General features: G+C 35.1%; 2 protein-coding genes across 7 annotated transcripts; both read left to right on the forward strand.

The window, feature by feature from the left end:
* The first annotated feature begins 403 nt into the window (after positions 1–403).
* On the forward strand, positions 404–7,331 carry LOC140975435 (phytochrome-associated serine/threonine-protein phosphatase-like). 2 transcript variants are annotated; one of them, XM_073439144.1, is made up of 11 exons: positions 405–680; positions 3,537–3,666; positions 4,006–4,152; positions 4,225–4,292; positions 4,899–4,956; positions 5,221–5,331; positions 5,630–5,680; positions 5,980–6,123; positions 6,282–6,377; positions 6,479–6,550; positions 6,946–7,331. In XM_073439144.1, exons 3-11 carry the CDS (start codon positions 4,099–4,101, stop codon positions 7,027–7,029), a joined length of 738 nt encoding a protein of 245 aa, XP_073295245.1. In that variant the 5' UTR covers positions 405–680; positions 3,537–3,666; positions 4,006–4,098; the 3' UTR covers positions 7,030–7,331. The 2 variants fall into 2 exon arrangements, with proteins under 2 accessions (XP_073295244.1, XP_073295245.1); XM_073439143.1 differs by lacking the exon at positions 3,537–3,666 and having other exon boundaries at positions 404–680.
* A 1,868-nt stretch (positions 7,332–9,199) lies between these two features.
* On the forward strand, positions 9,200–14,494 carry LOC140975436 (pentatricopeptide repeat-containing protein At3g29230-like). 5 transcript variants are annotated; one of them, XM_073439147.1, is made up of 3 exons: positions 9,200–10,343; positions 12,553–12,749; positions 12,864–14,494. In XM_073439147.1, exons 1-3 carry the CDS (start codon positions 10,296–10,298, stop codon positions 14,227–14,229), a joined length of 1,611 nt encoding a protein of 536 aa, XP_073295248.1. In that variant the 5' UTR covers positions 9,200–10,295; the 3' UTR covers positions 14,230–14,494. The 5 variants fall into 5 exon arrangements, with proteins under 5 accessions (XP_073295248.1, XP_073295249.1, XP_073295246.1 ...); XM_073439148.1 differs by lacking the exon at positions 12,553–12,749 and having other exon boundaries at positions 9,200–9,377; positions 10,203–10,343; XM_073439145.1 differs by having other exon boundaries at positions 12,553–14,494.
* The last annotated feature ends 292 nt before the right edge of the window (positions 14,495–14,786 follow it).

Genomic DNA, 14,786 nt, shown 5'->3' on the forward strand with positions numbered 1-14,786 from the left:
TTCAATGTTTTTGTTTAGAGTTTTCTATCCGTCTTTGCTTAATTTTCATTTATTTAGCTTAAATATCCAACAATAACCAACAATAAAATGTAATATTTTTAAATTTTAACATAAAAAATAATAATTTTTCAGTGGTCGGAAATCTATCTCATAAAATTGACTGGTTTAATAGTAGTTTTTGTGATTTAAATTTAGATAAGATTGAAACAAATTTTCTTACATTTACAATTAGATAAAATTGATATAGTTTTATGCTATTACATAATTTCTGTTTTTTTACGAGTATATTTTTAAAATAAAAATAGTGAAATTTGACGTATAATTTAATATATGGTAATACTAAATTTCAGTTATTTCCTTAAGAAAATTAAATTAAATAACTGAAAAATAAATAAATAGATTGTGTGATTGGGCTGGCAAACAGACCCCTAACTAGTTCTAGTCCTTCGCCCGCCCCACCCTCCGCCGATCGCCTCCCTTACATCCCGGCCGGCACCCGCTGTTACATCGATTACCGCTAGATTGATTCGATACATACATTCACATTGTGTATTTATATCCTTGCTGTTGTTAATTGACTGCAATTTAAAGAGAAGGGTATGGATTTGGACGAGTGGATAACAAAGGTGAAAGATGGTCAGAACTTGTCTGAGGATGAGCTTCAACTTCTCTGCGAATACGTACGTTTTAAAGTTTCTCCTTTTTAGTTTTTGTTTTGTGTTGTGGTTAAGCGTTTTTTTTTCTCCAATTTATTAACCTTCCAGCTTTGAAGAAATTCTTCCTGAATGGAAGGGAAGAATTGGGAGCTGGTTTTTCATTTTCGAATAGCTTCGTATTTAGGTTTTCGTGGTTAGGTTGTGCCTTTTGTTGTCTAGCGTTATCGTTGAAAGTTGTTTAACAGTGTAGGTCTGAATATTGTAATTCGGTAATGAGTTTTCGTGAATTTTATCGGAGAAGGTCGTTTGAGATGTGCACCATGCTTCTCTCAAGCTCAAGATTCGTGGTGGTTCATAAGTTGCTCAAAATGCCTCAAATCTCCTACTGTGTTGTATTGAGCTCATAGTTGTCAAAAGCGTGAGGCACAAAAAAGCGCTCTGGCCTCAAATCTCTACTGTGTTGTATTGGGCTCACAGTTGTCAAAAGCGTGAGGCACAAAAAAGCGCGCTGGTGTGTTGGGCCTTAAAAAGCGAAGCGCTCACAATAAACAATATATTATCAAAAAATAAAAATAAAATAATAAGTCTTTGAAAATGTGATGGATGAAATATCAAATGTCATAATAATCGTCACATTCATCTTCCAAATCTACATCATCAGCCTCATCGCTTGATTTGTATCCATCGTTATCATCTTCTTCAGTTTTATCATCAATGTTTATGTCTTCTTCATCCACAAGACTAGTTCGAGCAGTAGATTGCTTTCTTTTTGCTAAGGTGGATGGTGATGCGCCTTTTGAAGTAGATGCATTTCGAGATCGAAACACAAACCCCAGCCGCTTGTGCTACATCACTCCAACGTAAATTATTATCTTCATAGACAAAATCGTTATCATCACTGTCTTTATCACTGTCATTCAAGTTTCCCAACAACCGTTTATTACTATCATCTATTTCTGAAAAAGAAATAGTATCAATGTTATCTCGCATGATATATCTTCGTCTCAACGCTCTATTGTATTTGATATATACCAAATAACTCAATCATTGTTGAGACAACTTTTTTAATTTTTTTTTAGAATGTATCTGCCAAAAAATTAGAAAGTAAGAAATTACGTCAATACTCCATAAAATAAAATTTAATATTTATAAAAAACTATAACTCACATTTTCAAATACACTCCAATTACGTTGACAGCCTGAACAGCTTGAAAGTTGAAACACAAAAAATATAATATTAAATTTCTTGTCATCCAATGTTTGTAACTATTTTGTAAGTAATGCTTGAGAAATAAATTGATATTGCACTAAATATTATTTACCTTGTGATTTTGAAGCTCTTTGTCTAATAGTCACGTGTAAACCAAAAAGTCCTTATGTTTTTTGTATTTCTCCAATTTATTTGTGATCTTATCTATTAAATCTTCGACTCACACCAATTTAGCTATGCATTTATACATACCGTTCAACACTTCATCATTTTCTATGTCGCGATTTGAATAAAAAAAATCAGGATTTAAAAAATATTCTAGTCGCATGCAAAAAATAATGAAGTTGAATGTTCCATCTTTTGTCGATGATTTAAAAAATACCACGATATTTCTCTTCATTATTATTAAATGATGCAGCGATAGCTTCATTGGCTCTGTCCATTGCCTCATAAATGTAACCCATAAAGGACCTTTTTTCACCATCTATCAGCCGCAATACTTTTAGCATTGGGCCACAAACTTTTAAATCAAAAACTGCAGTTTTCCAAAAAGAAGACATCAATATTACTTCTGCTACATGTTTTCTTGCGCCTCTTTAGAATATCGACTTTTTGCCCACTTTCTGATTTTGAATTCAATTTACAATTTAAATATTACCTGTTATAACATTGAGGTTTGCGTTATCTGTTACAACATGAACCTCATTCTGTTCTCCAATTTGATTCGCAAATTTAGAAAGTAGCTCATACATCTGATCAGCAGTGCGAGAATAACTCGAAGCATTTAGCCATTCAACAAATATGCTTCCTTGAGAACCATTTACCATAAAATTTTTAAGAGCTCTACATTTTTTATCAATCCACCCATTTGCCAAGATTGTGCAACCATATCTAGCATGATCTTCTTCGTGGTATTTGAGAAACATGTTCAAATTTCTCAACTCCTCCTTCAAATACTTAACTGTTGCATATGATGAAGATTTCATTTCCACTCCAAAAGTCACAATAGCATCAATACAGGGCTGCAAAAATCATATTTAACGGCATTGGAAGGAATTCCGGCATCATACATCCACGTAACAAATTTTTGAACTACATCTTCTCTCAATTTTTTCTTATTTTCATCATATTGGCCTTTATTTTTTGCACGCCTTTGTCTGACAATTTTTTCTATGCCTTTCACAAAATAAAGGTCAATAGGCCTTGTTTGTTTACACTTTTTACCTTGCACCGTAGGATAGATACTTAACCGGATATTTGTCGTTTCCCTTCAGTTTAGTTTGAATATCATCTTCTTCTAAATCAACAATATCATCTAAATGAGGAATACATCCATTTGATTTGCATAAACTCTTTAATTTCTTCTTTAACATGCTCTGGACATTTCGGGCAAGTTTTCACATTTCTATTACCCCCAACTAAATGTAGCTTGTGCCGATATATCCCCACATTTGTTATTTTACCACAAAAACGACATACAATATTTGGATTTTTAGGATCCGGAAGTGTTGTATAATTCCGAGCAATATCCATTCGATTTAATGGAATTGTTTTGTTTGACATGGTTAAATAACTGAAAAATAAATAACAATCACCTATTATTAAAAAAACAATTCAGTTAATTTTTTTTACAAAAAATCCTAAAATTAGGGTTTACCAATTTTGAGCAGCAAAAGAGAAGAGGACGGCGGAGCAGCGGCGGCAGCAAGGCAAAAACGAGGCAGCAACAAGGCAGAGACGCTGAAGCGAGGCAGTTAGAGTGGTGAGATTTGAGAAGCAAGACAACGATGGTTTAAATAGGTTGGGCTTAATTTTGTTTTAAAATTGTTAGGGCCTTAGGCATACTTAAAATTGCACTTTGAAAGTGCGATTTTAAGTCTGCAAAAACTTTAAAAAAAAAAAAAGAGGTTGTGCGGCTTCTATACAGAGCACAGGCGATCGTCTTTCGCCCCCAAGCGAAGCGCACAGAAGCGTGCACTTCGTAGACCTCCTGCGCTTCTGAGTTCTCCGAAGGGCAGGCCTTGTGCCTCGAGTCGCTTTGCGCTTAAGCGACCGAGGCGACCGCTTTTGACAACTTTGGACTTGGGCTGAGTGCTTATACAAGTTTTCTTAAACTTAAGCTGCTCTTGCCTTTTTCAGGTGAAGGAGATATTGATCGAGGAGTCAAATGTTCAACCAGTCAATAGTCCAGTTACCGTTTGTGGTGATATCCATGGACAATTTCATGATTTAATGAAACTTTTCCAAACTGGAGGTCATGTACCAGAAACAAATTACATATTTATGGTAAGCCATTAGAGTTTTTTGAGCAATATGTCAATTTCTTCCCCACTTTTGCTTACTGCATTTTCTTGGCAGGGAGATTTTGTTGATCGTGGTTATAATAGTCTTGAAGTTTTCACGATTCTTTTGCTTCTCAAAGCAAGGTGCGTAAAATGCTGGGCAATTTAACTGTCAAGATCATACATGCATTTGTTAATCTGCTTGCTAGTTTATTCACAACCTTTTTTTTAAGATTGCTGTTTTTCCGAAATCATCAAGCATTTGGCTCACTTGATTTAATATAGATCTTTTCACGAAAATATGTCAACAGCATTATGTTATTTGAAATCTCTGGATCTTCAAAGTTGACTTGCTGGTTGATATTGGTTACTGCTCTTTCTGTTCTAGAAATAAAATACGCGTAGTTTTTCAAATGTATAACTCAAACTGAAATTCTTCTTATTCCTTTTATTGAAACCAACTTCCTAAAGTTATTGTTGTTGCGACCTTAATCCTTATTTAACAAAACACTATTAGGGATATCTTGAAACCTCTGTATTCAACATGCCTTTGTAGTTAATAGAATTCTGCAGCCTTTCTGTTTCGTCTTACTGCAATATTTAAATTGACTTGTTGGATTACCAACCTTTTTGGACTCTATTTTTGAGCTAGTTAAGAGCCAGAAGCCTTGAAGTAAATTTAGATGGTTTTGAGTTCATATTTTTCCTCCAGTTTGATGGTTATTTTCATCCTTTTTCCTTTGCTACCAGATACCCAGCTAACATAACTCTTCTACGTGGAAATCATGAGAGCAGGCAACTAACACAGGTAATTGATGTCGTAAACTTGGCCATCATCTGTAATGATTACTAAGTTCAATGATTTAAATTTATAAAAGAACTGTATATGCTGGTGATGAAATCCTCATTCATATTTACATCTAGAAGTTTTCTTTAGATAGAAATCGCGAAACCACATTATGACATTTACTGATTCTTGCATCAACTTACAACAGCCTTTACTCAAGATAATTATTCATCATGACAGGAAACTGCTGTGTGCTTACTGGTTTTCACATGATTGTTTTTGCAGGTTTATGGATTCTATGATGAATGTCAAAGGAAATATGGGAATGCTAACGCTTGGCGATACTGCACAGATGTTTTTGACTATCTAACTCTGTCAGCAATTATAGATGGCACAGTATGCATCTACCCCCTCCCAAAAAAAAAATAAAATAAAATAAAAAATAATAATGATAGTAACACCACCAAGAGAAATATTACATTATTTGAAAGTTGCAAAAAATTAAACCATTGAATTGCTATTTTCTTCCGATACTGGTACCATGTTGACCTAGTTTTTAGGGTTTTCAAAATCGATTGAAATGGAATGTAAAGGCTTATTATACTCAGAAGATCCACTTATAATAGCATTATTGTTATTCTCATGCACCCTATGCTTGCTGGTGGTAGTAAATATCACCTTTTTGGAATTCCAGGTACTTTGCGTGCATGGTGGCTTATCCCCAGATATTAGAACTGTTGATCAGGTTAGATCAACATCAGTTTGAAGAATATTATTTTTGTGCATATGCATCAAAATCTCAAATTGACAGAATGATAAGCTCAGATATAAGATTAGATTGTGATGATATGCTCTCCGAGGAGAATAAGGAGTTGAGCATGTCATGCGTATACAATATTTTTTTGCTTTTGTTAATCATAATCTGATCCTGTCATAACTAACATTCACTTATATTGAAATGATACTGCTGATATGCATTGTAGTGTAAATTATCGGTCTTAGTAAGTTATGCTAGATTCTTTTTTGTTTGGTTTTGATTGGCAGATTCGTGTCATTGAGCGGAACTGTGAAATCCCTCATGAAGGGCCCTTCTGTGACTTAATGTGGAGTGATCCTGAAGATATTGAGACGTGGGCAGTCAGTCCTCGAGGAGCAGGCTGGATTTTTGGATCAATGGTTACATCTGAGGTGAGGCAATGAAATGTCCGACAAAATGGCCAAAATAGCTGCACATGACCATTAGCTTGTTATGGACTTTTGATGGCATAACACTCAATGACCTTTGGATTGCTTAGCACATTTCAATATATGAGAAGTCACGCTAACATAGTTATTGTTTTCTGCAGTTCAATCATATTAACAAACTTGAGTTAGTTTGTCGGGCCCACCAACTTGTCCAAGAAGGTTTAAAGTATATGTTTCAAGATAAAGGACTTGTGACTGTGAGTTGCTAACTCTGTATCATGGATGACGTTGTATCCCATGCTCAAATAAAGAATGTCGTGTTTGTTTTATATTTTAATTGCGTCTGTGTATCATGCAGGTGTGGTCTGCCCCAAACTATTGTTACCGTTGTGGAAATGTTGCTTCAATATTGAGCTTCAATGAAAACATGGTATTAGGCTCATATCCTCGTGGTGTTCTCTTTATCTGTGTATGTCTGTGTGTCTCGGTAAAGTGAAATTGTCTATGAGTTTTTGAATAATTTAGCTTATATTTTACTGCCTGAAATTAGATCCTATTTATGATTGTTAAATGACCTTGGGAGATAATGTTTTAGGCTGTATGGGGAAAAAAACTTTCAGCAAATATTTATAAGGATGCCTTGTGCGTCAAAACGTTGTTAGGCTATAAGTTATTCACTTTTGAAGTAAAGGTCTCCTTTGCAACAAGGCATGTTAGGAATGGATAATATTTGAAACCAAACAGCATCCAAAACTGGAAACCATTGTTTCAAGTATTATTCATGTGAACTTAATCATTCTCGGTTTCTACCTTCCCCTTGATTAGGAAAGAGAAGTAAAGTTTTTTACTGAGACTGAGGAGAACAACCACATGCGAGGACCAAGAACTGGAGTCCCGTATTTTCTTTAGGCGAAGAAATCGTTTGCTTTCGAGCCCTGGACTGCAATATTATTGCAGTCCAACACGCTTGTCTGCTGCTTAAAATAGGAACTAAAGAAGTGCATTCACTTGAAAGGAACAAATTTCCGTCTACGCAAAGTCGGCACCAGAATTACCCAGCTCCCTTTCTTTTATATCGTTTGTTCTTTGATGTGTATCCCGGATAGCTTTTTGTGCAGTTTTAGACCAGATTATATGTTTGTTCTTCATTTATAATTTTATTGTATACGATTAAACAACTTTTCTGATTCTCGATGAAAAGATATTTGCGCTCATTCTTGACAGAAAGCTGGTATATGATATGCTCGTTTGCCTAAAATGCATGTACATTGTGGAGTATGAAGTATTGTGGAGCTAAACTGATTAAGACAAACTAGCGAGCAATACACAAGAATTGCAACAATTTAATTTGGTAATTAAATTTCTTTTTTATTACATTGTTTTAGCTTCGGTGGTTAATCTTAAAAATCAAACCGATTATAATTACAGTCAAAATTGATAGGTTTTTCTGAAATATTATAATTGTCTTGGTTTTTAACAATATAATTTTCAATAAAATGTTCACTATGACGGAAAACTCTTAAAAAGGTTTCAAACTCAACTATGTCAACAAGTACGAGGGTTATCCTCGTTGCGAGACCTAACCCAACACCTTAAGGTATGAGCTGACGACAGACATGCACTACTTGTGTCCGTGTTTCCAAAGGCACTTTCCTCTCTTTCAAGAGGATTCGAGGCATGTCAAGATCTTTGCATCGAATATAACCACATACTCCACCGTTTGTGTGGGATCTTTTGAGTTTCATTCTTGCGAACGTATTCCCCAGGCAGGATATTTAATGCGTTAAGTACAACACTGCACGGGTCGATACCCACAGTACCTAGTATCCATTGTTTACGGTTAAGATTACTTGGGTATCTAATCTCATTCGCTCCCCTAGTTTTCGTCATTCATTGTCAGTGTCGACCCAACATAGTGTTTTCGCCGTTGGAGAAACAATATTTGGTAATTTTAATAGATATTCAAATTTATATTTATCAATTTTCTATTATATTTAATAATTAGGGTGTAAACAAAATAAATTGATCACTCAAAAACTTCTCTTATTATCTTCCCACTATCCCAAGTCCTAATTACCACTATCTCAACATTTTCATATAAAAGAAAAAATTATAAATAAATTCAAATTTACAAAAACATATTACACATGGTGTTCGGTACATTAATATCAAATTATAACTCTCTCTTTATAGGATGGATGAGAAAATTTTGGAATGAAAAGAAATTAACGATGATACATTTTATAGATCAATTTCCTTTGTTTGAAATCAATTTTTTAGTCTTTCTTTTCATCATAAAAGACCCGTCTGTCATATTTTGCCAAATACAACTAAGTGACATTTTGAGGATTTTTTTTCTTTTTACAACCGATTATCTAACTTCGCTTTTTTCCATTTCATTTAGTTCGTTTATGTTATAAGATAACATAGATGGTTAGAAATCCTTTATCTTTTAAACATAATCGCTCTTTTGATTTCGGAAAAAACTTTCTTTGTCGATATACTTCTTCTTTTACACACTTATCGATTCCGTAATAACAATATAAATAGTTAGGATTCATTAAAAAAATATAGAATCCCCTCGTGGGGAGAAGCCCTTTACGTATCAGGTACTAATCTATTTTTAACGTCTAATTAAATCGAGAACTTATTCGAAGTTAGAACATAAGTTGGTTTCTTTTTCTTTCTGATAATTAATTGAAGCCGTAAGGCCCTATTCATTTATTCATTCTAACAAACTCGTTCCGTTCAAGAATTCAACAAGGTTTTATACCGATCCGATAGGAATGAAATCTCCTCAGAACTCTCCATTGATACCGAAGAAAATATAGATTAAACATAATCTCAACCAAATGGTATATAGATACAATCAAAATCAATGAAATTTCAATAAAAAGAAAATAGATTATACGGGCTAACGAGTAGATTTTAAATAAATTAAATGTTTCATTTTGAATATAAATTGATAGATTATATTATTTCAAAATTTTATTGATCAATTTGAGTTAGATTTGGCTAATCCCCATAAATGTTATATACGTATATATACGTTTTTCTCATGCTAAAACAAATAAGAAAATTACTCTAAAAAAAAAAAGCAAACAAGAAATTAGGATAAGAGGCGCTTCAATGAAATTGTAAGAGAACCCAGTAAATTGATAACAGGACCCAATCGCCATCCTCAGGCAAATTCAGAGTCGGCCCTCGATTTTCTCCTCCATCATCACCTCCACCCATCGCTATCTACGGATAATCAGGTAATTCTTTCAATCCTAATTCCATTTTCACTTCTTTTATTTTGTTTGTTGGACCACTGGTTAATAGAGTGGATTTCACCAACTTTATTTGCCTGCTTTTCATGTTTGTATGTTATGGCCCAGCATTTTCTTGCTGCAAATTGTGACCTTTTTGGCTTTTACTATCTTGAAGTAGATTTTTATAAAGTTCCAAATATTACTTGTTTGTTATACCATTTAATGTAGTATTTGGTTTCTTGATCGTGGCATACTAGAATAATAGAACAGTTTATACTGTTTTGATTAGAAATGGGAAGCTGCTCTTGTTTTGTGTATTTTGATGATGTTATGTTGAGGCATTGCGATTGAATGGGATACCTAGATTTCGTTACTTTCAAAATCGCTATCTCGGGGATAAATTCGGCGTGCGAGGCTGTTCTTTCTTGTTAGAAATTTTGTTGATGGACTCATGATTAGCTTAGCTGTGCTGTCCCAAGAACAGGCTCCATGTTAGCTTAAGATTACTAAGCGACTCCGCATTAAACTACCTGTCATTTTAGTAAATTATATTATTATGGAAAAACAATTCATTAAAATAATAACAATTGGAGGCTGACTGATAGTATATGATGTTGCTAGCAGATTAGGGAAGGGAATGGCTTTGGTTATGGAGCTATCAGTATGCTCTGCCCCAATTAAGTCAAATTCACCTTCCCCTTCCTTCCCCCTTTTGCAGCATGATTATCTCCAATCCACCTTAGCTACTCTTTTGTAATTAATCTACTTCATTTTATTTTGTTATTATCTTTGTTGTTGTTGTCAAAATGCTACTACGTCAATTCCCAGGCTTTTGTACCTGGAAAACATTTAATATTCACCCCCAATCAGCGGCATCCGGGAAGGAGTGATCCCTTAGCTAAGTGCCGTGAGTTTTGTGTTATGGCGTGTTTCTTCAATTCCAGTACCATTCAACCACCCATACTCAAGGTAAGCGCTATTCTTAATATCTTATCTTCTGTATCATTGTGGCGTATTTTCTGCTCGCAAGCGCACGGTTGTCAAGTTTTAATATAAGAGAGTAAAGTATCATTGTTGCATATTTCCTGCTCACAAGCGCACGGTTGTCAAGTTTTAATATAAGAGAGTAAAGTATCGTTCGTACGAGTAGTGTATATATAAAAGTATATCAGTGCTTGTAATTAAAATAATTAAGACTTTGTCTAGAAGAATCAATAAGAGGTTTAGTTTACTGAAAACGAATTAATTTGAAATGAATATTAATCGAATCACCGAATTGAGCAAATATCAACGAGAGAAAGTATGTAGAAGAATGATTTCACTTAATTTCCACGATAACTATTCCCAGTTGAATTTGTATTCAAGAACTCCGATCATTTAATAGCGAAGAACACTTAATTATTTTATTCCCCTTTCTCAAGTGACGAATAAAGTGTATCATTCAAACTTCGATTCAAATATTCCTAATAAAAATCTAAGTTCAAATGATATATGCAAACGATGATCTTATCTAAACCCCGCTAAAGTTATACGCCTTCCGAACGGTATAAACATTTAACGATGTGTCTTTAATGATCTATAATTCTAGTCCCTCTCCCGAGTTGTAGAATCAATATGATAACAATCAATTTATGACCAGTAAATTGAAGTCGATAAGAACTAGAGAACACAATTAAATCAACAAGAATTCAATCATATAAACAACTAAGTCAAAATTATCGTGTCAACGAAGCTACATCATCATCTAGATTTGAAAAGTTAGTGCATAACGAAATCTAAACAAAAACAAAGCATTTTTGAAGATTTAGACATCTCACGCAAGAAATTAAAGGCGGAAGATTAGATAACAAATCAGAAATGGCGTCTCTGTCCCCAGATTCGTCGTTCTTCGTCGTTGAGATCAATCATGGCGTTCCAATACCTTCTCCAATGTGTCCTCTTGTCTCTCACGTCTTTTTTCTCCCAAAAACGGCTTCCCCCTCTCTGAAACCCTATTCTTCTTTTTATCATTCTCCCGAGCCCGTAAACTAAAGCCCAATTGTCTTTCCGCGCAGGCATTAGCGCCGCGGCGCTGCTTGAGTAGCGCTTAGGCGCCCGTAAAATCCACGTGTAGCGTCGCGGCGCTAGTAATGTAGCTGCGGCGCTTCTTTTTCTCCTACACAATATTGGTGATCTTTTCTATCTAATGAACGGGGAGTCTGCTTTAAAATCATCCACTAGTCCATCAACAGTTCAACATCAAAAATACGTCTAATCGTCATCAATCATCCAATAGTTGTTCATCTCCTGCACGACACGAAAATAACAAATACCACGCATAATTCCGTCCGAAACTAACATAATTAAAATGGATTCTCATATAAAATAAGTGCAATTCTTGCACTTATCAATCATGTTTTGTGGTCACTTGTAATTTGGTATCTGTTATATGATTTTCATTTTTTTTCTCCCATTTCTTTTCTTTAGTGCATCTGAATTTCATTTCTTTAATACGTCTTGACAGGAATATCAAGTATTTATTTGGTTTCTTTTCAGCAGACTGAACCCTTGCGGCTTTTGTAGATTTTGATTTGTTGTAAAAGAGTTTCAGGCTTGTTAGAAACTTAGATCGCTCTGTCTTGCTCCAGATCCATTGCATTGAATTGAAGTTGAAGTGTATATATGAGTTTATTTATAGTAATTAGGTGGTCAGAATTTTTTCTCCAACTATGTTTCACGGATCTTTTTTAGCCCTATTCTTATGCCAATAGTTTCACCTTCGAGTAGGTTAACCAAAAAAATCTAGTCACTGGGCAGTTTTAACTTATATTTAAACCTCTCCTCGACGCTAGTTTGGTTGCATTGTGGGGGGGCTAAGTTTTGCAAAAGCACTTTGATATTGTTAAAAACACTTGTAAATAGAAACAAACATGATGTTACCTCTCTTTTAAAATATCAGAGATAATATATCAGTTGTATTTTTCAGTTACATAGGAAGGTAAAGTGCAATGCACCATATGTAGCATATAAAAAAGAACATAATTTAACTTTAGATATGTAATTTGAAAATTATTTTGGGTGTTGGTCATTGAATAGAGTAATGGACTTGCGTGTTCAGAAACACAATCCCTTGCTAAGTTTTTCTTGGTCTATTTCCATTTTTGGCACACGTTTGCTCACTGAACACCAACAAATGCAGATGCCTGCCACAGTTCGAGCTCCGGTATTTTTCTCCAAACAAAGGTTTTTTGAGAAAAAAATCGCAGACCTCGACAAATGCACAAACATCAACGAACTAAAACAACTCCATGCTCTCATTTACAAATATAATCTTCATATAGATCCCTTTGTGGCTCTGAAACTCGTCTCAGCTTTATCACTTTGCTGCCAAACGGGGTTGGCCATCAATGTGTTTGATCAAGTTCCTTGCCCAGATGCTCGTTTATGTAATACTTTAATCAAAGCTCATTTACGAAATTCTGATTCATTGAAAGCTTTTGATGTTTTCAGTGAAATGCTGAGATCTGGAATTTCTCCAGACAACTGGACTTATCTTTTTCTTCTGAAGGCATGTTCACGGTTTGAATGTGTGAGAATGATTCATGCCCATGTGGAAAAACTCAATCTTTATTTGGATTTATTTGTATGTAATTCATTGATTGATGCGTACTTGAAGTGTGGGATAGTGGGTATAAGAGCGGCCAGGAATGTGTTTGATGCGATGGATGAGAAGGATGTTGTTACCTATAATTCGATGATTAATGGGCTTGTGAGGACAGGTAAGTTGAGTGAAGCTAAGCATATGTTTGACGAAATGCCACAGAGAGATAAGGTGAGTTGGAACACGATATTGGATGGTTATGTGAAGGCTGGAAAGATGAGCGAGGCATTTGCACTGTTTGAGAGGATGCCATTGAGGGATGTAATCTCATGGTCTATTGTTATATCAGGCTATGCAAAACTGGGTGATATCGAAATGGCTAGGGTATTGTTTGATAAAATGCCAGTGAAAAATTTGGTTCCTTGGACAATAATCATATCTGGATATGCTGAAATGGGGCTTTTGAAGGAGGCAATAGAGTTGTATGATAAAATGGAGGAGGGAGGGTTCAATTTGGATGATGGAACTTTTGTTAGTATTTTATCTGCTAGTGCTGAATCTGGTTCAGTAGGTTTAGGGAAGAGAGTTCATCAGTCTATAATAAAGAGTAGACATAAGTGTAGTATCCTGGTGAGTAATGCCTTGATTGACATGTATGGAAAGTGTGGCATCTTGCACAAGGCATGGGGTGTTTTTAATGCGATGGAAAGAAAAGATGTAATAACCTGGAACGCCATGATCCATGGACTGGCAATGCATGGATATGAACGGAAGGCTCTTCAGCTTTTCGCTAGGATGAAACAAGAGGGCTGTACACCAGATAAAGTGACATTTGTCGGTGTCTTATCTGCTTGTAGTCACGCCGGTATGGTTAAGGAGGGGATTTGTTATTTTTATGGTATGGAAAAAGATTATGGGATTGTTCCTGAGATTCAGCATTATGGTTGCCTAATTGATCTTTTAGGTCGTGGTGGGTGTCTAAGGGAAGCTTTTCGGCTTGTGCATGACATGCCATTTGAACCAAATGTTGTTATTTGGGGTTCTCTGTTAGGTGCTTGTCGAATGCACAATGATGCATTCCTTGCTGAGAAGGTACTCAATCAATTAATGAAACTCGAGCCAGTTACTGCTGGAAATTTGTCGCTGTTGTCAAATATATATGCTGCGTCTGGAGATTGGGGAAATGTCTCAAACACAAGAATGCAGATGCGAAAGGCAGACGACAAAAATCCATCTGGAGTTAGTTCGATAGAGTTGGATGATGGATCTCATTAATTCACTATTATGTACGTGACTCATCATGAATCAAAGAGTATATATTAGTTGGTCAATGGGATGAGCCAGCATCTTAAAAAGATTGATTATGCAACAGATGCTTGTGTCTAAAAACTTTGTTATGTCCCAGATATCAAACGCTTGTAGAGCAGAAATCTGCAGATTTACTTGTTTCTACATCTTGTCATTTTTCTTGCAAAACCAGAGAATATAGGGCAAGATCATCCGACTAAGTCAATAACTTAAAAGTCTTGAATTGCTGATCTTTTTCCTCTAGAAACCTTGGCGGTCCCTAATATATATACTCTTGATGTGGATCTGAAAGTCCTCGCACACAGCCTTTTCAGTGCTTATTTGATCAGGTATGAATTTGCAGCTATGGAACATCCATATCGTGTTATTTTTTGTACAGATGGATGAAGTTTTGCACATGGCAAATATATATTCAAGTACTGAAAGTGTAAATCGAACTTCTGTAGATGTGCAAGTTATAAACGTATGCACTACGATCTACCATATTATAGTACTGATGGGGAGGCTTCATTTACTCGGCCCTT

Source organism: Primulina huaijiensis, chromosome 4 (genome assembly GCF_012295235.1).
Source record: "Primulina huaijiensis isolate GDHJ02 chromosome 4, ASM1229523v2, whole genome shotgun sequence".
Taxonomy (NCBI): domain Eukaryota; kingdom Viridiplantae; phylum Streptophyta; class Magnoliopsida; order Lamiales; family Gesneriaceae; genus Primulina; species Primulina huaijiensis.